The sequence below is a fragment of the Nuphar pumila genome, chromosome 17 (genome assembly GCF_984573655.1).
Source record: "Nuphar pumila chromosome 17, dmNupPumi1.hap1.1, whole genome shotgun sequence".
In the NCBI taxonomy this organism is placed as follows: Eukaryota; Viridiplantae; Streptophyta; class Magnoliopsida; order Nymphaeales; family Nymphaeaceae; genus Nuphar; species Nuphar pumila.
Window position 1 is genome coordinate 35,506,120 of NC_143265.1, and position 22,990 is coordinate 35,529,109.

The 22,990-nt window shown below is 37.4% G+C and overlaps 1 protein-coding gene across 1 annotated transcript in view; it reads right to left on the minus strand.

Moving 5' to 3' along the window:
* The window catches only part of LOC149811887 (cytochrome c oxidase subunit 5b-2, mitochondrial-like), a 40,072-nt gene that overhangs the window by 11,650 nt on the left and 5,432 nt on the right, over positions 1–22,990 (minus strand). The window contains exons 2-5 of the mRNA XM_089993719.1: positions 3,446–3,537; positions 3,314–3,364; positions 1,838–1,904; positions 1,645–1,724 (exon numbers count right to left, since the gene is read on the minus strand). Of these exons, the coding sequence (XP_089849845.1) occupies positions 1,645–1,724; positions 1,838–1,904; positions 3,314–3,364; positions 3,446–3,537 (290 nt within the window). The remainder of the gene's footprint in view (positions 1–1,644; positions 1,725–1,837; positions 1,905–3,313; positions 3,365–3,445; positions 3,538–22,990) is intronic.

Genomic DNA, 22,990 nt, shown 5'->3' on the forward strand with positions numbered 1-22,990 from the left:
TGGAAAAAACCGGGATGACGAATTGCAAACCAGTCAGCACTCCTAGTGTATTGCATCAAAGGCTGAGCTCTGAAGATGGTCATCTTTGTGTCAACCCTACAACGTATAGAAGTTTCGTGGGGATGTTACAGTACTTGACCTTTACCAGACCTGATATAGTTTATGCTGTCATCAGGTATCCCAGTTTATGCATGCTCCAACAGAGGGTCATATGGAAGTTGTGAAGCGCATTCTACGCTATTTAAAAGGAACTATAGGAGACGGACTTGTTTATCGCAAGAACGATAATCTGCATAGAGGCCATGCACTCATTACTTATACAGACGCGGATTGGGCAGGGGATCCAGATAAAAGACGATCTGTCTCTGGATATTGTGTTTATATTGGGCACAATTTAGTGTCCTGGAGCAGCAGAAAACAAAAGGCAGTGGCACGATCGAGTACAGAGGCTGAATACAGATCGATGGCTACAGGCACGGCAGAAGCCACATGGATTAGACACTTATTGAGTGATCTTGGGGAGACAATTATTCGATCATTTCTTTTATGTGACAATCAAAGCGCAATAAACATTGCATGTAATCCTATCCAGCATAGCAGAACGAAGCACATTGAGATTGATCAACATTTCATATGGCAGAAAGTCGAGATGAAGGAGACAGAACTACGTCATGTTCGTACAGAAGATCAAGTGGCAGACCTGTTTACCAAGGGATTGACAGGACGTCAATTTTGGCTATTAAAGAGCAAGTTGTACATGCTCCAAAATCACGTACAACTTGAGGGAGGGTGTTAGAATACAGTTTGCATATGAGTATGGATCTGGATCCAGATCCATACGCATATTATATGAAACACATGTTAAATAGGATCTCATTAATGGCATACTTGTAATATGTATACTTCTTTACTATTATAAGGTTTAGGGTTTTTGGAGGTCGAGCATTGTGTGCCGCCCCAGCCTTTGCATATCTCTCTCTCTCTCTCTCTCTCTCTCTCTCTCTCTCTCTCTCTCTGTTTCCTGTGAAGGCTGTACCAGATATCAAATCTGATAGTCTCCTCCTCCTTTTTCTTCTCGCTATTGCCGAGACAGAGAGCACAAAGGGGAAGGACATAGCCCTTTCCCTTTTATAGTTGCCCTAATAGGCAGTTAACCAGGTTTGGACTATTCCAAACCTAGTCAACATAGTTAATAAAACAAAAAAGGCAAGACATGATCATCCCAACCGCCTCGGCAGGGAACAGCCTAGGTGGCACCTAGGCGGTGCCTAATTGGCACCTAGGCGGTGCCTAATTGGAAAAATACGGCCCGACTGCCTATGACCAATAGCCCAAGTGGTAGGGCTGCGCCTAGGCGCCGCTTTTAACAACTAAGATCAATACACCAACCAAAATGGTTCAAATAAATAATACATTTTAATTTTTCATATATTAGAATTTAGAACATATATTCCTGCAAAAACCAGTTAAGACAGATTTCCAGTGATACTGAAAATCCAAATTCCACAAAAGAATGATTTTTATTGTCCAGTTTTAACACCTAGCAGATCTCAAAAACCAAAAGCCTTCTCATTTACTCCTCTAGTTCATATTCACCACATGACAGTGCAGATCATATCATAATCAATTGCAAGTTAGTTTTACCTTGAAATATTGAAAACACACAGGGCATTCAACTGGCTTGTCTTTTTCAAGGCAAAACCAGACGACATCATGTTCATCCTCTGCAAAAGAACAAGTGCATGGCATTCAGCAAAATAAACAGAGAAATATAGTGTGGATGGCCCAAAGAAACTTCCAGCAAATAAATTTGAGGTTCAATCTAATATGAGATTACCGCCTTCTCCTCCTGGACATCCAACTATTCTTTTGTTGTAGTAGGATTGCACAATAGCTGGCGCATCCTATAAGACAAAAATAATAAAAGGGGAACAAAAATCAAAAGAACCAAAAACACTCTCTGAATTATCTGTCACACTCGGCATTAGATCATCATATCTACTGTTTGAGTGGCAAATTCCCTTCCCAGTGTATTACATTACTTCAAACAAACATCGAACACACTTTGAAATTGAGAGACAGAATTGAAATATAGGTACATGAAACTTTTTCCTTTCTTCATTGATCCCTCTGAGCATGAAAACTGATGTCTCAGAATAAAAATTTGCAGCGAGATGGGGGCCAATATATCCTGGCATATTGAGGTAAAGGTGGGGCAAATGAGATCCCAAGGGAACATCCCAATGACCGGATGCAAGGAGAACAAACAGGAGCTCAATTTTCCAACCAACTGAGAAAGCAACCACAGTAATCACCCTAAGACATCAAATGCTAGAAGTAAGGACCTTAAGCATTCCATAGCTATAGTGTTCCATCCTCCAAATTTTATCTTTCCATTGTTTAAACAAAATGCAAGATTTTCCTAGGAAAATTCAACTTTATTACATTGTTACTGATGATTCATTTATATTGTTGACAGATAGTAGAACAATGTCATAAGTATTGTAGCCTATGGTACAATATGTTACACAACATAGAACTTTATCGGTCAAACACACTCACACACACACACACACACACTATATATATATATATATATATATATATATATATATATATATATATATATATATATATATATATATATATATATATATATATATATATATGTATATATATACATATATATATATATATATATATTGTGTGTGTGTGTATGTCTGTGTCGATGGTGAAAAAAAGGAACAAGTCTGCCCCTGCCTAGGCGGGGACTACACGGTACCTAGTCGGCCTGCGCAATGACTAATCGGCATTTGGGGCCCTACTAGGTCTGTGGCACTGAAACGCCCAGACTAGGTGTTTAGCCTGCACCTAAGGTGACTACGCACCTAGTGGCCAACTTTGACTACATAGCTTAAGGACCTCATCAACCTTTACACAAAGCTACTGTCATAGGTGGAATATTGGTTTCCAATCATTAGAGGTTCATATTTCTCTAGCCTCTTGCTATCTATCCTATTAGGTCATTGAGACCTACCAGCAGATTTTTTTTCAGTCTTACATTTTTGACGCCCTTTCATGTCTGATTAAACACGATATTCAAAAATGCATGCAGATCATGTATCATAGGATGAGATTTGGTTTGTATTGAACCTCATTGTCCATGGCTATTGAGGTGACCTAGGCAAGCTTTCCCTTTTCTTATTGGGGTGCATGAGGAAGGATTGCTTCACAATCATTGAAGGCTATTACTTTTCATTATGAAGAGTAAATCATTATCAATTTTACCAGTGTATGGAGCAGGAACACTCACCTTCGTACCAAATGGACCAGTAGGAGCATCCAAGTCGAATCTTTTCTTGCCCTGGAAGAATGAGAAAATAACCAATTATCTAGTTGGCAAAACAGCAAGCTGCATTGCTTTGAGAAAAATAAATACAATTACCTCCAGTTCAGCCTCTAGCTCCTCTCTCTCATGTCCAGTTGCAATAGGCATTACATCCTCCTCCAGCTTCTTCCCCTTAGAGAGGATATTTTCTACATCAAAATGCATGCTCAGAACTTACCTATTCTCTTCGTTATAATAAATATCAAACATGCACAATCAACTTTATATCCTCTTAATTAAATTTGGACGCAAGGGTACACCAAGTCATTCAAGTCCATGAAATCAATTTGGCGACAGCATGTTTAATAGTAGTAGACTGCTAACATCACATAAGTCATAATGTTGACAAAGGACAAATCACATTCATCCACATGAAAAGCATTGAGTTATCTAGCTAAATTTCCCTGAGAGAACATGACATGAAAGCACAAATAAAATTGGTATTTCTTAAAAAAAAACATTCTATACACAAGATTGTCACGAAGTTTGCAGAAGAAGAAAAACAACGTGCATAAGCACAATTACACATCCAAGAATGGATAAACACAAAAGCACTAAGGCACTACACAAGCACAAAGTGCATACAAGGTTACTGTTAATATATATATATATATATATATATATATATATATATATATATATATATATATATATATATATATATATATATATATATATATATATTGCACCATAATACCCGGTAGGGGTATTATGGTCATTTCACACAGTACCCGATAGGGTTACTTGTTTTTTTTCTTTTTTAATTTTTTGTATTTATTTTACTTTTTGTTTTTCTTTATTTTAATTTTTTAAGCCACATAAAGGGGCCCACCATAGAATCGTTGGGGTCCCCAACGGTCACAATTGTGACTGTTGGGGGCTCCCAACGATTCTATGGGAGCCCCCTTTTGGTGCACCTTTTGAGGCCCTTGTGGCCTCCCTTCCTCTCCTTTCCTCTTGTGAACCCCTTTGTATGATGTATGCTTGAGAGCTCTCTCTCTCTCTCTTTTCAATAAAGAGACTTCTATATTGTTGCCTATCTCAAGGCTTGTGTATGTGTTGTCCCTTTGTGGACTTGGCTATTGTCTATTTTGTTTGTCCATTTTACAAGTGTTTATAGCACTCTTTGTATTTCCACATATCTCATTACATGGTATCAGAGTCACTCGGTTCTTAGAGGTAGAAGCGTGGTACGTATACTTTTCATCTATTGTCTCCCCTCTTCTCACTTCTTGGTGGCATTATGGAAGCAAAAATCGATCTATCATTCAAACTCAATGGAAAGAATTACATGATATGGGCATCGGCAATGGAGAACACCCTCAAAGGCAAGAAACTTTGGGGGTATGTTATGGGTTCCATTCCGGAACCTAAATTGGAGCTCACAAAGATCGAAGGTGGACAAGAAAAGGCTCTTGAGAGAGATGCTCGCCTCAAAGCCATTGAAAATCATCAAAATGAAGTGGAAGATTGGGAAAGCAATCACGCAAAAATCCTTGTTTGGTTCATGAACAACCTCGAACTCAAGGTATGTGCTAATATAGCTAAATTTTGTCAGGCCAATGAGGCTTGGTTTTTTATGAAGGGTATGTATACCCAAAAGGATCTTGCAATAGCTTATTTTTTGCAAGCAAAAATTATAACCACCAAACAAGGTGACTCAAGTATTCAAGGCTAGTATAGTGCTTTAAACCCACTATGGGATGAGTTGGCTCTTTTAGAGCCAAAATGGGTTGCTATGGAAGATGTTGAACTAAAACAAAAGCAAATGGAACAAGATCGATTGTTCCAATTCTTATTTGTGCTACGTCCCGAATTTGAGCAAGTGAGGTCATCACTTCTCCATAGATCCATCTTTCCTCCTATAGAGGATGCTATTGCCGAAATCACCTAAGAAGAAACAAAGCTTGGGATGAGTAAGAATGTTGATGAAGTGCTTGCCGTTTCCAAACCCGGCAATAATGTAAAAACCTACAAGCCCCCCCCCCCCACACTTTGGTAAACAAGAAAACTACAATGGAGGAAGAAAAATGATTGTATGTCATCATTGTTATGAGTCGGGTCACATTAAACCTGCTTGACCAAAGCTCAATGAAACTTTCAAGCCTAAGGTGGCCTCTCTAATCTACCACCAAAGAAGATGAAGGCAAGAATGGTGATCTCAAAAAGACCCTTGGTCAAATATCCATGGCTCTTCAACAAATCCTTAAAGCTACTTCCTCCACATCGGGTGCGGCCATTGCATCTACATCATCACCTGGTACGTACTCTTGGATCTTAGAATCTTGATCATCTTTTCATATGACCCCTTATGAAAATGCTTTAATCGATGTTTGCACCAATTCAAAAGGCCCTTGTGTCTCCACGGCCGATGAAACTTTTTTGAAAATTTCTAGTATTGGAATTCTAAACTCCAAAAATTCTAAAAAAAATTTGTTCTAAAAGTTAGAGTTGTTCCAAAATTAAATTTAAATCTTTTTTCGGTCTCCCAAATTGCCGACCATGGATGTGAAATATCTTTCCCATCTAATGGCTGCTTTGTGCAGGATCTCCGACCCGGGAAGCGGATTGGGCAAGGCCATAGGAAGGGGGACCTTTACTATATGGATCATCTAAACCTTCCTACTCATCATTTTTGTTCTTATGTCCAAGAGAAAAGTATTGAAACTTGGCATAAAAGGCTTGGTCATCCAAGCTATTCAAAAATGTATCTTTTTCTATTTGGAAACAGATTTTGTAAGGAGAAAGACATTAATTGCAAAAATTGTATTTTTGAAAAAATGAAGGTTATTGCTTTTCCAACTAGAACATTTCTTTCTTCAAGACCATTTAAATTGGTGCACTCGGATGTTTGGGGTACATCTCCGGTCATGTCTAAAGGGGGGTACTCTTACTATGTCACTTTCATCGATGACTTTACTCGATATGTTTGGATCTATTTCCTTAGTCATAAATCGGAAGTGTTTTCCTTCTTCAAAGAATTTCATATAAAAATTCAAAACCAATTTCAAAGTTATATATCTACTTTGAGAACCGATTCCGGTGGTGAATACTTGTCTAATGAATTCCAAAACTACTTAACACAAAATGGTATTTGTCATCAAAAATCATGCCTTAGGACTCCACAACAAAACGGACTAGCAGAAAGAAAGCATAGGCATATTATAGAAACTGCTGGAATATTACTTGTCTCTAAAAATATTCCGAATTTTTTTTGGGACGAAGTCATCATAACCTCAACATACTTAATCAATAGAATGCCTTCCTTAAAATTAAAGAATGCCTCTCCTTATGAAAAACTTTTTAAATTCTCACCCGATTTCAATCACCTTCGCATCTTTGGTTGTAAATGCTTTGTTCTCTTGCATAAGAAAGATAAGTTATCTCTAAAGGCAATTGAATGTGTTTTTCTAGGTTATGGGAAAATTCAAAAAGGCTATAGGTGTTTTGATTTCAAAAATGGCAAGCTTTATGTTTCAAAAGATGTAACTTTCTTAGAAGATGAGAATGGTTTTGAAAAAATGGAATCATTACATGACATTGATTATATGTTTTTGCATGATCTTATTGATGACATAAATGATGATTCTAATATAGAGGACACTGAAGTGTCCAATTTTGATATATCACCACCAAGTGATGATACTAATAATGAAATTATTAATGTTTACACCCGAAGAAATCAAGAAAGGCCTATTAGTGCCCTAGAAAAATTCTCTCAAATTTCTGAATCTACAGAAGAGCCCCCCATTACACGCTCTTCTAGAGAATCAATCACACCCAATAGGTTTGTATCATATGATTCTTTAGCACCCAACTATCGGGCATGTTTAATAACTTTACATTCATATTATGAATCCTCTCATTATAATCAAGCTAAGACTCTACCACATTGGGTTGAAGCAATGAAAATAGAATTAGATGTGCTAAAAAAAGGCTAATACTTGGGAAATAGTCAAACTCCCTCGCATAAAAAACCTATTGGATGTCGCTAGGTCTTTAAAGTTAAAACTAAAAGCGATGGTTCTTTAGAAAGATATAAAGTCAGGTTAGTAGCAAAGGGATATTCACAAGAATATGGAATTGACTATAAGGAAACATTCGCTCTTGTAGCCCGTATGACTAGTGTCTGAACTCTAATAGCTGTCGCATCAACCAAAAAATGGCCTATATATCTACTCGATGTGAAAAATGTATTTCTAAATGAGAATTTAAATGAAGAAGTATATATGAATTCACCACCTAGAATTAATATTGGACAAGATCAAACCCTTAAGCTTTTAAAAGCCTTGTATGGTCTTAAACAAGCCCCCAAGGCTTGGTATGACCACTTTAGTGATATCATGGTTAAATAAGGATTTCATTCCTATTATACTGACACTGCTCTCTTTGTTAAAAGTGCAGATACTAGTATTGTTATCTTATTACTTTATGTTGATGACATGATTATCACTGGAAATGATCAAAATAGTATTGTTGATGTTAAAACCATGTTAAAAAATAATTTTGACATGTCTGATTTAGGCTTTCTTAGATATTTTCTTGGCATTGAAGTAGCATATTCTCCTCGAGGATATATTTTGTCACAGATGAAGCTTGTTGCAGATATATGTACTAAGTCTGGTATTTTAGATGATAAAAAGGTAGAGACTCTAGAGGTCATTAATGCCAAATTAAGGTTGGAGAACAGGGTTCTTCTAGAAGATCCCACACCCTACAGACAACTCATTGGATCTCTCACTTACCTAACCATCACCAGACCAGTCATCACTCATGCGGTTCACTCTGCAAGCCAATTTCAGCATGCTCCTATAACTGTGCATATGAGCGTTGTGCTCCGGATCATCCGATACATCAAAAACACCATAAATAAAGGGTTATTTCTATCCCCATCTTCTTCCTTAAATCTTCTTGCTTATACTGAAGCAGATTGGGAAGGTAACCCTAATGATAGAATCTCAACTACTGGTTTTTGTGTTTTTTTTAGGAGATTTCTTAATTGCCTGGAGATGCAAGAAGCAACAAAAAGTTTTGTTCTCTTCTACTGAAACTGAATATCGGGCTATGGCAACCACAACAATGAAATTAGTTTGGCTTTGCAGTCTTCTCAAAGACATGGGGGTTGATTTTGTCGAAGCTTCAAAGTTATGTTGTGACAACAAGAGTGCCATATATATTGCAAGCAACCACACTTTCCATAAGTGTACCAAACATATCGAGATGGGCTGTCATTAAGTTCGGGATGAATATTTACGAGGAACAATTACTCTTCCATATGTCACTTCAGAATATCAGTTGGCGGACTTCTTCACTAAAGCCGATAGGGGTATTATGGTCATTTCACACAGTACCCGATAGGGGTACTTGTTTTTTTTTCTTTTTAATTTTTTGTATTTATTTTATTTGTTTTCTTTATTTTATTTTTTAAGCCACATAAAGGGGCCCACCATAGAATCATTGGGGGCTCCCAATGACTCTATGGGAGCCCCCTTTTGGTGCACCATTTGAGGCCCTTGTGGCTATGGGAGCCCCCTTTTGGTGCACCATTTGAGGCCCTTGTGGCATCCCTTCCTCTCCTTTCCTCTTGTATAAATAGGGGTGAACCACTTTGTATTGATGTATGCTTGAGAGCGCTCTCTCTCTTTTCAATAAAGAGACTTCTATATTGTTGCCTATCTCAAGGCTTGTGTATGTGTTGTCCTTTTGTGGACTTGGCTATTGCCTCTTTTGTTTGTCCATTGTAGGACATTGCAAGTGCTTATAGCACTCTTTGTATTTCCGCATATCTCATTACAATTACAAAGACCCAAATGAACAACAAAAAACATAGACTTTATTGATCACAAATGCTTAAGCAAAGCCTTATTTTACAAAGAGGAGATGGGCATTTAAGAGAGGCTTTCATTGTTCTTACTGTTGGAAGGGTCCCATAGGCAGTCACTGTTCCAACAGTCATATTTATGATTGTTGGAACAGTCCAACAGTCATATAGACCCCATACACTATACAATAAAGGCAAAAATACAATACTGTCCCTAATGGACAATCACTATTTACATGAAAATAACAAAACCAAAATGCCCCTAGAGAGCATTATCTATTACATAACATACAATCTGTCACAGGGACTCGGCAAAACAGATGTCGTACCCGCGTCGACGCGACGCGGGATCGCGTGCGGGTGCGGCACCGGGTGCGGTCAACACGACCCTGGGTGCGGTCAACGCACCCAGGGTCATTTTTGTCCACATTTTTGGGCGAAAAAAAATTTTCCCCCCGATGAAAAGGAGGAGGATTAGGGCAAAACAAATTTTTTGCCCTAATCTCTCCTCTCTCTCCCCCTGAGCTCGAGCTCTCCCATCGCCGCCCCAGCGCCGCCGCCCCCAGCTCCGCCTCCCAAACTCCTCCTCTCGGCTCCTCCTCTCGGCTCGCAGGTATGTCTCTCACTTTCTTGGGTCGGCTGGGGAGGGGCCGAGCACCCCCCCCCCCCTCTCTCGGTCTCTTGTTGGGTCGGCAGGGTAGGGGCTGAGCCTCCCCTGCTCCCTCGTTTTTCGGCACAGGAGGGGCCGAGCCCCTCCCCCATGTACCTCTTTTTTTTGGGTCGATTGGGTCGACAGGGGGAGCGGCCGAGCCCCTCCCCCATCTTTTTTTTTTTCTTTGGGTCGACAGGGGAGGGGCCGAGCCCCTCCCCCATATGTTTTTTTCTTTGGGTCGACAGGGGAGGGGCCGAGCCCCTCCCCCATCTGTTTTTTTTTTGGGTCGATGGGGGAGGGGCCGAGCCCCTCCCCCATATGTTTTTTTCTTTGGGTCGACAGGGGAGGGGTCGAGCCCCTCCCCCATCTGTTTTTTTTTGGGGGGGGTCGACAGGGGAGGGGCCGAGCCCCTCCCCCATCTATTTTTTTTTGGGGGGGGGGGGCGATAGGGGAGGGGCCGAGCCCCTCCCCCATATGTTTTTTTCTTTGGGTCGACAGGGGAGGGGCCGAGCCCCTCCCACATCTGTTTTTTTCTTTGGGTCGACAGGGGAGGGGCCGAGCCCCTCCCCCATCTGTTTGTTTTTTTATTTGGGTCGACAGGGGAGGGGCCGAGCCCCATCTGTTTTTTTTCTTTGGGTCGACAGGGGGCCCCTCCCCCATCTGTTTTTTTTTTGGGTCGACAGGGGAGGGGCCGAGCCCCCCTCGCTCTCGCTCTCTTTTTGGGTTGGCAAGGGAGGGGCTGAGCCCCCCCTTCTCCCTGTGTTTTCGAATTGATTTGAAAATTGTAATGTATTTTTTTTTGTGTTTTCAGGATAAAAATGACGGATAAAGGGAAAGGACTTGCGTCATCCTCATCCCAACATGTGAGTTCTGCTGCTAGTTTTGCTGATAGTTGCAGTGGGATTGATGATGTGGGGCCACTATGGATACATGTAGATAAACTTGCAAAAACTGGAGAAGGAGGTGGTGGAAACAAAAGATTTCGATGCAAGCTCTGCGAAAAAGATTTTGTTGGGTCTTACACAAGAGTGAAGGCTCATTTGTTGAAGATACCATGCATTTCAGCTTGCAGAAAAGTTGATGAGGCAATGCGAAGGCAATACAAGAAAATACAAGAAGAATATGAGAAGAGAAAGGCAATGGCCGATTCTTCTGCAGTCAGTGTGCCATTTGCAAGCCACCAAGAAGATGCTTAAAAAAAAAAGAAAAGTCAATCTAGGAGGTAAGGGAACGATACAAGCAGCATTCAATACATATGAAAGAGAAGAATTGGATAGAAAAGTTGGGAGGTATTTTTATTCTGGTTCACTCCCATTTAATGCGGCTAGAAATCCTTATTGGAAGGATTTAGTAACATCCTTGGCAAATTGTAATTTGAGTGGTTATGTGCCTCCAAGTTCAGAAAAAATACGAACCACACTTCTTGCAGAAGAGAGGGCAAACGTGGAGAGGTTGTTAGAAATTAAAAAATATTCATGGGAGCAAAATGGAGTTTCCATTGTGTCTGATGGATGGACAGATATTCAAAGGCGTCCATTAATCAATTTCATTGCTTGTTCGCTTAGTGGCCCAATATTCTTGAAAGCAGTTGATGCATCTGGAGAATATAAAAATGCAGAGTATTTGAAGGGATTGTTTATAGAAGTGATAAAAGAAGTGGGTGATCAGAAAGTGGTACAAATCATTACAGACAACGCTCCAGTTTGTAAAAGTGCAGCGTTGAGTTTGGAGAGTGAGTACCCTCATATTTTTTGGACTCCCTGTGTAGCACACAGCTTAAATCTAGCCCTAAAGAGCATATGCAACCCCAAAGAAGAAGAAAATTCACAAGCATATGTTTTATGTTCATGGATTGAAGATTTAGAAAGAAATGTCAAAAGCATTAGGAATTTTGTTATTAACCACTATCGTGCTAATGCTATATTTAATAGACATTCTGATTTGAAATTGTTGAAGGTCGCTGAAACACGTTTTGCGTCCATCATTGTGATGATGAAGAGGATTAAAAGAATGAAGAATGCTTTGATTAACATGGTGACTGATGAAAATTGGACATTCTATCATGTTGTATCATGTTGATGATGATATGAAGGCTCAAGAAATTAAGAAATTCATTCTTGATGATGAGTTTTGGGACAGAGTGGTATACTTCCTTCAATTTACGCAACCTATTTGGGAAATGTTAAGAGAAGTTGATAAGGATGAGCCCATGCTTCACAGAGTTTATGAAATGTGGGATAATATGATTGAAAAAATACAAGCTATAGTTTTCATGCATGAAGAAAAAAATCCTGCATTGGATGATTCAGATTTTTTTAATCATATTCATTCAATTTTAGTCAGAAGATGGGATAAGAGCAACACTCATTTGCATTGCATGGCACATTCTCTTAATCCAAAATATTATGCAAATAAGTGGCGGGCTGGTGGTATTGGTCGTGTCCCTCCAAATTTAGATCCAGAGCTATCAAGACATAGAAATATGTGTATGACAAGACTTTTTCCAGAAACACATCTTCTACATCAAGTCACATAAGAGTTTGAAAAATTTTCATCTTCGAGATTATATGCACCGGCATTATTCGCGAGAGAAGAAGATAATTATAGATCCTATCACATGGTGGTCAACATTTGGATCGGAAACACCTCTTCTGCAACGTCTTGCATTAAGATTGCTATCGCAGCCTGCTAGTTCATCTTGTTGTGAAAGAAATTGGAGCACATATTCTCAAATCCACAACATGAAGAGAAATAAACTCACCAACAAGCGTGCAGAGGATTTAGTATATGTTCATTCAAATCTTCGATTACTTTCGCGAAGCAATGATGAATACAGGTACTAATTTGCTCTCTTAATTATTTGATTATTTCTTAGTTTTCATTTAAATATACTTGTATTGTATTTATCATTTTCAAATTGGGTTTATAATGCAGACAAGGAACATCCAAATTTTGGGAGAACATGAATTCAACGTAACAAACATGGATTTAGCTGAGCCCAGTATTCCTTCTAATGATGCATTTGATGATGAAGAAGAAAATTATTAGCATCCATTACTTCATCAGGATATACTTTGGTATGTAATTTAGTTCTTTTATGCAATACTTATTTGATTGATATTTAGGTCGATTTATGTAATTGCTTTACTTATTTGATTGATAATTTGATATTTAGGTTGATATACTGCATGCATGATGAATCATATTATGAGTTTATGACAATGTTTACTGTTAAATGTTAAACTGTTAAAACTTCAAAATTATATATATATATATATAATTTTTTTTTACATTTTTGCCCCTGCCGCACCCCCGCACCCGGGTTTTTTGGAAGTGCCGAATCCCCACACCTGCACCCGCTCCCGCACCCGCACCCATGTGACATAGCATACAATATATATATATATATATATATATATATATAAAACACACACACCCCTTCAAACTTAAAGTGAGATAACCGAAAGTTTGTTAAGGAGAAAAATAAATCGCGGTATAGAAAGAGTTTTAGTGAAAAAAATCGCAAGCTAGTACTCGTATATAACATATGGCAATTCAATGGTTCTTAAAAGTTTTTCACACACGTAATAGCAATCTATCTCAATATGCTTTGTATGCTCATCGAAGGTGTATTTGCTAGTTATGTCAATAGCACTTTTATTATCCCAACACATCTTTGAAGTTGTGCGATGATTACACCCATGTCCTTGAGAAGACTCCTTAGTCATACTAGTTTCATTGTAGTTGTAGCTATTGTCCATTATTCGGCTTAAGTGAAGGATAAGAAAACCTTATGTTGTTTCTTGCACCTCTAAGAGATTAGAGAATCAATTAAAAACACACAAAAACCAGTGGTTGAGATCCTATCATTAGGATTTTCCCCCAATCAGCATCTATAAAGGCAAGTAAGTGTAGAGAAGAGGATGAGGATAGAAAAAGTAATTTGCTTATTGTATTTTTAATATATTTAACAATCCTTAAGGCAGCACTCATGTGTGCAGTTGTTGGAGCATGTTGAAATTGGCTAACAGTATATCATGAGCTATGTCAAGTCTGGTAATAGAGAGGTTGATGAGAAACCCAATCAGTTGATAATAAGGCGTAAGATCTTCAAGAAGAGACTCGTCTTCAAGTCGTAATTTGGCATTCTCAACCTCAGGAGTCTCCACCTTCTTGTCATCGAAAATCCCTAACTTTGTACAAATATTTACTACTAACTTCATTTGAGACAAAATGTAACGTCTGAGAGAATAAGCTACTTCAATACCCAAGAAGTATCTTATAAATCCCAAGTCAATAATATCAAAATTTTCTTTTAAAATTTTTTAACTTCATTGACTTTCTTTGAATCACTTCCGATGATTATCATATCATCTGCATATAGCAACAATACAGCAATATTGGTACATGTATTCTTAAAAAAGAAAGCAGTGTCAGTATAACAAGATTGAAATCACAATTTGATCATAATAACACTAAATCTATCATACCAAGCTTTAGGAGCTTGCTTAAAACCATATAAGGTTTTTCTCATATTTAAAGTATTACCATTTTTAATATTATATCCCGAAGGGGGGGATCCATATAAATTTTCTCATTAAGATCAACATTGAGGAAAGCATTCTTAACATCTAATTAGTAGATAGGTCATTTTTTAATGGATGCAATGGCTATTAGAGTTCTAACACTAGTCATTCTAGTTGCAAGAGCGAATGTTTCTTCATAATCAATTTCATATTCTTGTGAGTATCTCTTAGCCACAAGTCTAGCTTTGTATTGTTCAAGAAATTCATCACTTTTAGTTTTAATTTTGAAAACCCACCAACATCCAATAGGTTTCTTTCTTAAAGGCAAATCAACATTCTCCCACGTATAAGTATTATGATGGGCATTTAATTCTAAATTTATGACTTCAACCCATTGAGGACAATCTTTGACTTTATGATAGTGAGAGGGTTCATAATGTGAATGAATTGCAAGAAGACATGCTTTATAATTTGGAGAGAATGAGACATAAGACACAAATTTGCTTGGTGGAATAGATGCTTTATTCGATCTCCTAAGATTGTAGACTCTTGACTATTACTTATAGGAATATCTTGGGAAAATTTATCAAAGGCACATGTTTGAGTATCATTTCTACACCAGGTATAGACTTGAATATTTTGAGATCAATTCTCATTCGATTCATTAACATCATGAGACAAATCATTGTCATCATCTAAAGAATTTTCACAATCGAAAAACTTTTCACAATCATCATGATTTAATTCACAATCATTTGACTCACATGAGTCAACCTTTTGTCTTGGCAAGAGATCAAACAAGAATGCATAGTCTCATCTTTGTTACTTTCTTTATCAAATCCACTTTCATTTTTAAAAAAGGTTACATCTTTAGAAACATAAAGCTTGTTTTCTTTATAATCGAAGCAACGATATCCTTTTTGTTTTCACCATAACCCATAAAAACACATTCAATAGCTTTTGGTGAAAGTTTATCTCTTTTATGAGTAAGAACAAAGCATTTACAATCAAATATATGAAATCTTTTGAAATTGAGTGCAATCTTCAACAATTTTTCAAAAGGAGACATATTGTTTAAAGACGAAGAAGGCATTCTATTTATCAAAAAGATAGAAGTCAAAACGGCTTTGGCCCAAAATTTCTTAAGAATATTTTTCAAAATAAGTAAGGTTCTAGCGGTTTTCATTATATGTCTGTTTTTTTTTTTTTTGCTAGTCCATTTTGTTGAGGTGTCTGAAGACAAGATCTTTGATGACAAATTTCATTTCCTTTTAAAAAGTTTTGAAATTCATTTGAGATATATTCTCCACCCGAGTTAGATCTAAGAATGGAGATGTTACTTTGAAATTGATTTTTGACCATCATATGAAATTCCTAAAACAAGAAAATACATTAAATTTTATATTAAAGAAGTAGATCTAAGCATATCTTGTGAAGTCATCAATAAAAATAACATAATAAGATATCTGCCTTTTGATATGACCGATGAGGGTCTCCATACATCCGAATGCACCAACTCAAAAGGTCTTTTGAAAACTAAAGTTCTTTGAGGAAAGGGAATGGATTTCATTTTTTCAAAAATATAATCCTTACAAATAATATCTTTTTCATTCCAATAAGTCTTCGCAAATGAGAAAAGATACATCTTTGAAATATTAGGATGTCCAAGTCTCTTAAACCCCATATTTCAATATCTTTTACTTGGACATAATTACAAAATGACTTAGAGGGAATAGACAAAAAATCCATACAGTAAAGATCTCTTCTATGGCCTTGCCCAATCTGCTTGTCGGACCAGAGATCTTGCGCGACACACTCTTTTGATGAGAAAATAATTTCACTCGTGATCGGTAATTTGAGAAACCAAAAAAAAGGTTAAGATTGAGTTTTAGAACTACTACTATTTTGGAAATTAAAAAGGTTTGAGATTCTTTTAAATCCAAAGTTCCAATACTTTTAATTTTTAAAGAAATTTCATCGGTGGTTCAAACATAAGGTAGATTTGTATTGGTGCATCCATCGAAAAGGGGATTCTCAAAAGGGGTCGTATGAAAGGAGGCACCCGAATCAAGGATCCAAGAATACATATCAGGAAGAGAAGAGAAAGCAATAGCAGCACCAAATGTAGATGATACTTTGAATATTTTTTGAAGCACCTCCGTTAGTTGAGAGAGAGAGAGAGAAAGAATCTTTAGAATCGCCACCTCCTCTTTTGCTCAACTCTTCTATCTTTGGAGTAGAATCCTTAACCGAAGTCACCTTGTTGTTGAGCTTTGGACAAGCCAGTCTAATATGACCCGGCTCATTACAATAATAGCATACAATTCTTCTACCTCCACCATAGTTATTTTTTCTTTCAAAGTGTAGAGGCCTATAAGTTTTTACATGGTTACCGAGCCTAGATAGGACTAACACTTCATCTCTTCTTCTTGTCATTCCAAGAGGAGTCTCCTCTTGACATACTTTGGCAACGGGATCTTCACGAGGTAAAGAAGAGGTTCTATGAAGAAGAGAGGATCTCACTTGCTCGAATTTGAGATGGAGACCATATAGAAATTGGAAGAGTGTTTTCTTTTCAATTGCTCTTGTCTCATTTGAATATCTTGAATGTGAACCCATTTGGGTTCAAGAAAGCTAATTCATCCCACATAGGAGATAATGTGCTATAACATTCATGTCTCCTTGCTTGGTGGTTCGGACCTTTTCTTCCAAATAATATTGTCTTGCAAAATCCTTTTGAGTGTGCATTCTCTTCGAGAATACACAAGTTTCATTAGCTTTTCAAAACTTGAAAATGTTGAAACATATTTTGATGTCAACGTTATTCATGAACCATGCAAGAATTTTTGCATAATTACTCTCCCAATTAGTGTTATTAAAAACGCGCCTCAAGACGCAAAAAGCGCGTCTCGCCTCAACGTGAGGGCCTTTGTGCCTTGAGGCGCAGGCATGAAACGTAAAAGCATCGAGGCGTATGCCTCATACGCCTTGAGGCGTACGCCTCAAGGCGAGGTGCGCCTCACGGTGAGGCATGCACGCCTCATGTTGTTGGTCAAATGAGGGTCAAAGCCCTCATTTGACCAAAATTAAAATGTTACCCCAACCCTAATAAGGGTCGGGGGCCCTAATTTATCTCTCGCAATCCCCCTCTCTCTCATCTCTCATAGTCTCTCACTCTCTCTCTCGTCTCTCCCTCTCTCTCTCGCCTCTCGCAGCCCCTCTCATCTTGGTCTCTCCCACCTCTCTCTCTCATCTCTCACAATCCCTCTCTCTTTCATCTCTCGCAGTCCTTCTCTCTCGTCTCTCAAGAGACTCTCCCTTCTCGGCCTCCTCCTTCTCGCCGAAAGTAGTCGCGATGCCGGCAGCCCTTGTCAGACCCCAGGTAACCCCGACCCCTTTCATTCTTGTTCTTTCGTGTCTGCTTCCCTCTCTTCAATCTCTCCATCAGGTAGGGGCATGACCCCTGTCGTGCGATTTATTCCGGCAGGCACGGCCCTTGGCCCCTGTCGATTGTGGTCCTTATCAAGCAGTGGCCAAGCCTACCATTTATTGTTTTATTGTTTTAAGCAGGCAGGGGTCAATCCCCTGCCATATATTATTTCTGTGAGGCAGGGGCCAAGCCCCTGCCATGGCCCCTGCCATTCGATGATTCAGTCAGGCAGGTGTCGAGGCCCCTACCATCTGTTGTTTTAAGCAAGCAGGGGTTGAGGCCTGAGCCGTTCGAAGTTCTGTTAGGCAGGGGTCGAGGCCCCTGCCATTCGATATTAAGTCAAGCAGGGACCTGCCATTCGATATTAAGTCAGGCAGGGACCTCGACCCCTGCCATTCGAAGGAATCCAGTCCGTAGTTTTTCCTGTTTTCTCTTTACGTGACATAGGATGCAAATATTGTTAATACATTATGTTGTTATTTGCAGGGGTTTAACTCCCTGCGACACTCTGCTTTTCTCCACATTAAGTCAGGTATGGTTTCTTTACTTTCTCACTTGACTCACTTAAAAAAAGAATGAAAGAAAACTAAGATGCATTTTTTAATTATGATATGTTTTTAATGCATCATTATAGGTTATTGTGAGGGTGAAGACACGTACCTTCTCACTAACTTCATGTGTTTGTGTTTTTAGTTTTTAATTTATATATTGATTCTTATTGAATATGAATCTAATTTTTTGTGTTAATATATATTTTGTTATATGTATTTTTGGAGTTGAACAATGGGAAAAGATGTAGGATGAGATCATGGAGTTAAAGTTTCAAATCCCACTAAAGATCCCAAACTCGTAGGACATGTAATTTGCAATTACTATCATAAACAGAATACAGGAGGCATCTATAGGTTAAAACATCACTTAGCTGACATAAAACATGGTGTAAGCATGTGTGAAGCAGTTCCACTTAATGTGAAAAGATTTTTTCATAATCATCTAAAGGATCAAAAGCAAAAGAAATAAGAGAAAGAACAAAAGAAGTTGGATATCGGGAGGAGTGTTTATTTTGGATCATCAACAGGCGATAATGTGAATAAAGAAACCAGTAGATCATGTAGTGATGCAAAAACAAACAAAGGTAGTCCTATGGACCTCTTTATGAACAAAGAAGCACGACAAACCACAATAAACACTGCTTTCAAAAGGGATGAAAGAAAAAATGTATGTCGTGCCATTGGTAGACTTTTTTATGCAAATGCGTTATCATTTAATCTTTGCAACAGTCCATATTTTGGTGCAATGGTAGAAGTTATTGCAAATTATGGGCGAGGGTTCAAACCGCCTTCTTATCACGAGATCAGAATGTGGATTTTGAAGGACGAGGTAGATTGTACTCACGAAAATTTAAAAGAGTTTAAAAAGGAATGGCCAAAGGTTGGTTGCATCATCATAACAGATGGTTGGACATATGGAAAAGGATGAAACTTAATTAATTTTCTTGTGAACAGCTCATCTGGGACAGTATTTTTTAAGTTCGTTGACATCAGCAACATGAAAAAAACTGGAAAAAATTGTGTAAGTTGTTTAAAGATGTTAAAGAAATTGGTGAAAGTAACGTGGTGCAGTTCATTATAGATAATGCACCAAATTATGTGGCAGCTGAGAATATGTTAACAGTAGGAAAAACATGTTTTTGGACACCATGTGCAGCGCATTGTTTGGATCTTATGTTAGAAGATATTAGAAAGATATTAATTTTTAAAGATACAGTGGAAAAGGCAAAAAAAATTACAAGATACATTTATAGTCATGCATGAGTATTAAATTTAATGAGAAAGTTCACAAAGAAGAAAGAACTTCTACGTCCAACCGTCATTCGTTTTGCCACAACATATCTCACACTTCATAATATTGGATGTTATAAGAAAGAGTTAAAGTCGATGTTCTTATCTTCAAATTTTAGATCATCTAATTACTATAACAAATCTGATGCTAAAAACATTTCTTATATTGTTCTTAATGATCATAAGTTTTTTATTGTCATATCATATGTAATTAAAGTTACACTGCCTCTTGTGAAAGTGTTACGATTAGTTGATGCAGATGAACCGGGTATGGGATTTTTGTATGAGGCAATGGATAGAGCAAATGAGAAAATTGCTTCAAACCTTGACAAGGTTGAAAGAAAATATAAATTTATTTGGGATATCATTGATAGACGATGGGACTTGCAACTTCATAAGCCTTTGCATGCAGCTGCCTATTATTTAAATCCACATTTTCATTATGCTGACAACTTCAACCCGGATGGAGAAGTTATGAGTGGCTTTTATGATTGTGTTGAAAAATTGGTTGTTGATGCAAATATTCGGTTGAAAATTACAACACAAATCGATGCATTTAAAAAGGCAAAGGGGTTGTTTGGTAGAGAGGTTGTTGTTACAACAAGAAAATTAAAAAGTCTAGGTAAGTTTGCAATTATGTTGTTATTTGTCAATATTTTTTTATGTTTTTGTTAATTATGACATTCTTAATGTTTTTATCAAATTGTTATTGTTTTATTTGAATGCAGCTGACTGGCGGAGTTCATTTGGGCACGAAAATCCTGAGTTGATAAATTTTGCAATTTGAATTCTAAGTTTGAGGTGCAGTGCATCGGGCTATGAGAGGAACTGGAGTACTTTCTCATTGGTTTGTAACTTTGTATTTTACTTTTGAAATACATTTTTATAAGTTTAATTATTTTATAATTGATTATCAATGATTTGAAATTATAGGTGCATACAAAACGAAGGAATAGACTTGAACAAGAGAAGATGAATGCATTGATTTTTTTAATGTACAATATGAAATTAAGAGAGAAATATGAAGAGGACGGCTACCAAAGACCCTATATATCTAGATCATATAGACTCATACGATGAGTGGATTGTGGAGAAGGAAGATCCAGTGTTGCCTAGTGATCCCAATTGATTGGAGGATTCATGGTTGGATCTGAACTTCGACATAAATGTCATTGAGTATGTGAATATTGAAAAAGTCACTTCACCTCATGATTCAGAAAGTGGTTCTAGGCAAGCCAGGTCTTCAAGAGATCGAGGTAAAGCTATATTCTTTTTACCTTGCTATAAATATAAATGTATTTTTTTAATTATATAACATAAGTATTTAATACATGATTTTTTATTGAAGGAAAAAGAAAAGCAAAAGAAGTTACCGAGGACGTGGAGGAAGAAAGTGCAGATGATGAAGAGTCAGAGAATGAAGATGAAGGAGAACCTATTTATATGGATTTCTCAAATGATAACATTGAAGACTTAGATATTGATGATGACGAGACACAAGAAGAGCCTAGGCCCTAATTTATATCATAGAGCTATGGCCATTTATATGTTAGTGCTAATATGCATTTTGTTGTTAATGTTAATTTTTTATTAAATGAATGCTCATATTTTATTTCTTAGATATTTACATAGATCAAGTTGTTGTATTAATGTTACTTTTACATGTTAATCTCATATTTTTTCCGTATTTATTTGAGATTTTTTATTTCTTATTGGTTATTGCTTCATCAATAAAGCATTTCTTATTTATTTATAATTTTAGATAATTTTTATAATTTTTTTAAGTTTTAAAAAAAATTGAGGCTTACGCTTTGCCCCTCGAGGCTTACGCGTCGCCTCAGATTTTGGTGGACCGCCTCGCTATGCCTCAACGCTTTTCACAACACTGCTCTTTGATAGTTTTGAAATGCCTTGATACGATCATCTCCTTCAAGGGATTTATCTAGATCTTCTTTCTTTGTGAGCACAAGTTGGGGTTCGGGAATGGTTCCCATGACGAAACCCCAAAGCTTCTTGCCCTTTAGATTGTTTTCCATTGTGGAGGCCCACATCATATAATTTGTCTCATTAAGCTTGAAGGAGAGGTCGATCTTAGTATCCTGGTCCACCATGGATGATTGTAAAGAGAGAGAAAGAGTAGTCTTTTGAGAACCACGTGCACAACACTAACTTCAAGCACCACGAACAAGATGATTTTGCACAAGCTTGAGCACCACAAACACCAATAGAGAATTCACCACAAGATCAAGAGCCTATGCTCTGATACCATGTCACGAAGTATACAAAAGTATAAAACAACGTGCATAAGCACAATTACAAATCCAAGAATGGATAAACATAAAAGCACTAAGGCACTACACAAGCACAAAGTGCATACAAGGTTGTAAAGACCCAAATGAACAGCATAAAAAAATATACACTTTATTGAGCACAAATGCTTAAGCAAAACCTTATCTTACAAAGAGGAGAAAGGCACTATATATAGAGCCAAGATGAACATTTAAGAGAGGCGTTCAGTCCCATAGGCAGTCACTGTTCCAACAGTCATATAGACCCTTACATTATACAATAAAGACAAAAATAAAATAAAAAACAAAAAATACAATACTGTCCTAAGTGAGCAGTCACTATTTACATGAAAATAACAAGACCAAAATGCCCCTAGAGAGCATTACCTATTACATAACATACAATATATAATATATATAAACAAAGATATGGCCAGTGAAAGTGTTTCTTGCATGCCAAACATTATTTGGAAAAAAGGGCAGAGAAGGGTTCTGAGGTTGTCAATGGGGTCGCAAGCAAAGCAGGATGTAATTTTACTCCAAAATAGAAAATCACTCAAACTAAAGAGTTTTTGTAAATCTTAGATCACCATATGCAACAAGAAACCAGTATTCTAATGCAAAAGAATTTATACAATGAACTAAGGAACATTTAAAAAAATGCCCACTGAAACTTCAAAACCAGAACTTCAAGATCTTTTTGCATTATAAAGTCCAGCAAATTTTTCAATTTTAAACATAAATGAAGTTCAATTTTAGATGGTTAAACTTAGATCTAATTGCACCAGATACCAAAACAAAGTCAGAGATGGTTTCTGAAACACAGGTTCCTCAAATTAAACAAATCCATCAAGTTATCATCATATGTGTTGAAGCCAACACTTCTAAACTTCTTCTGCTTATTGATTTGGAAAGTTAAATTGCTACATATTTTTTCTTCTACTATATTACTTCCAAACGGCTATAAACAACCCAAGGATAAGCTATGTCACATGGATGCGGGTACAGAATACGATGCAGATTCGCTTGGTACAATATGACATT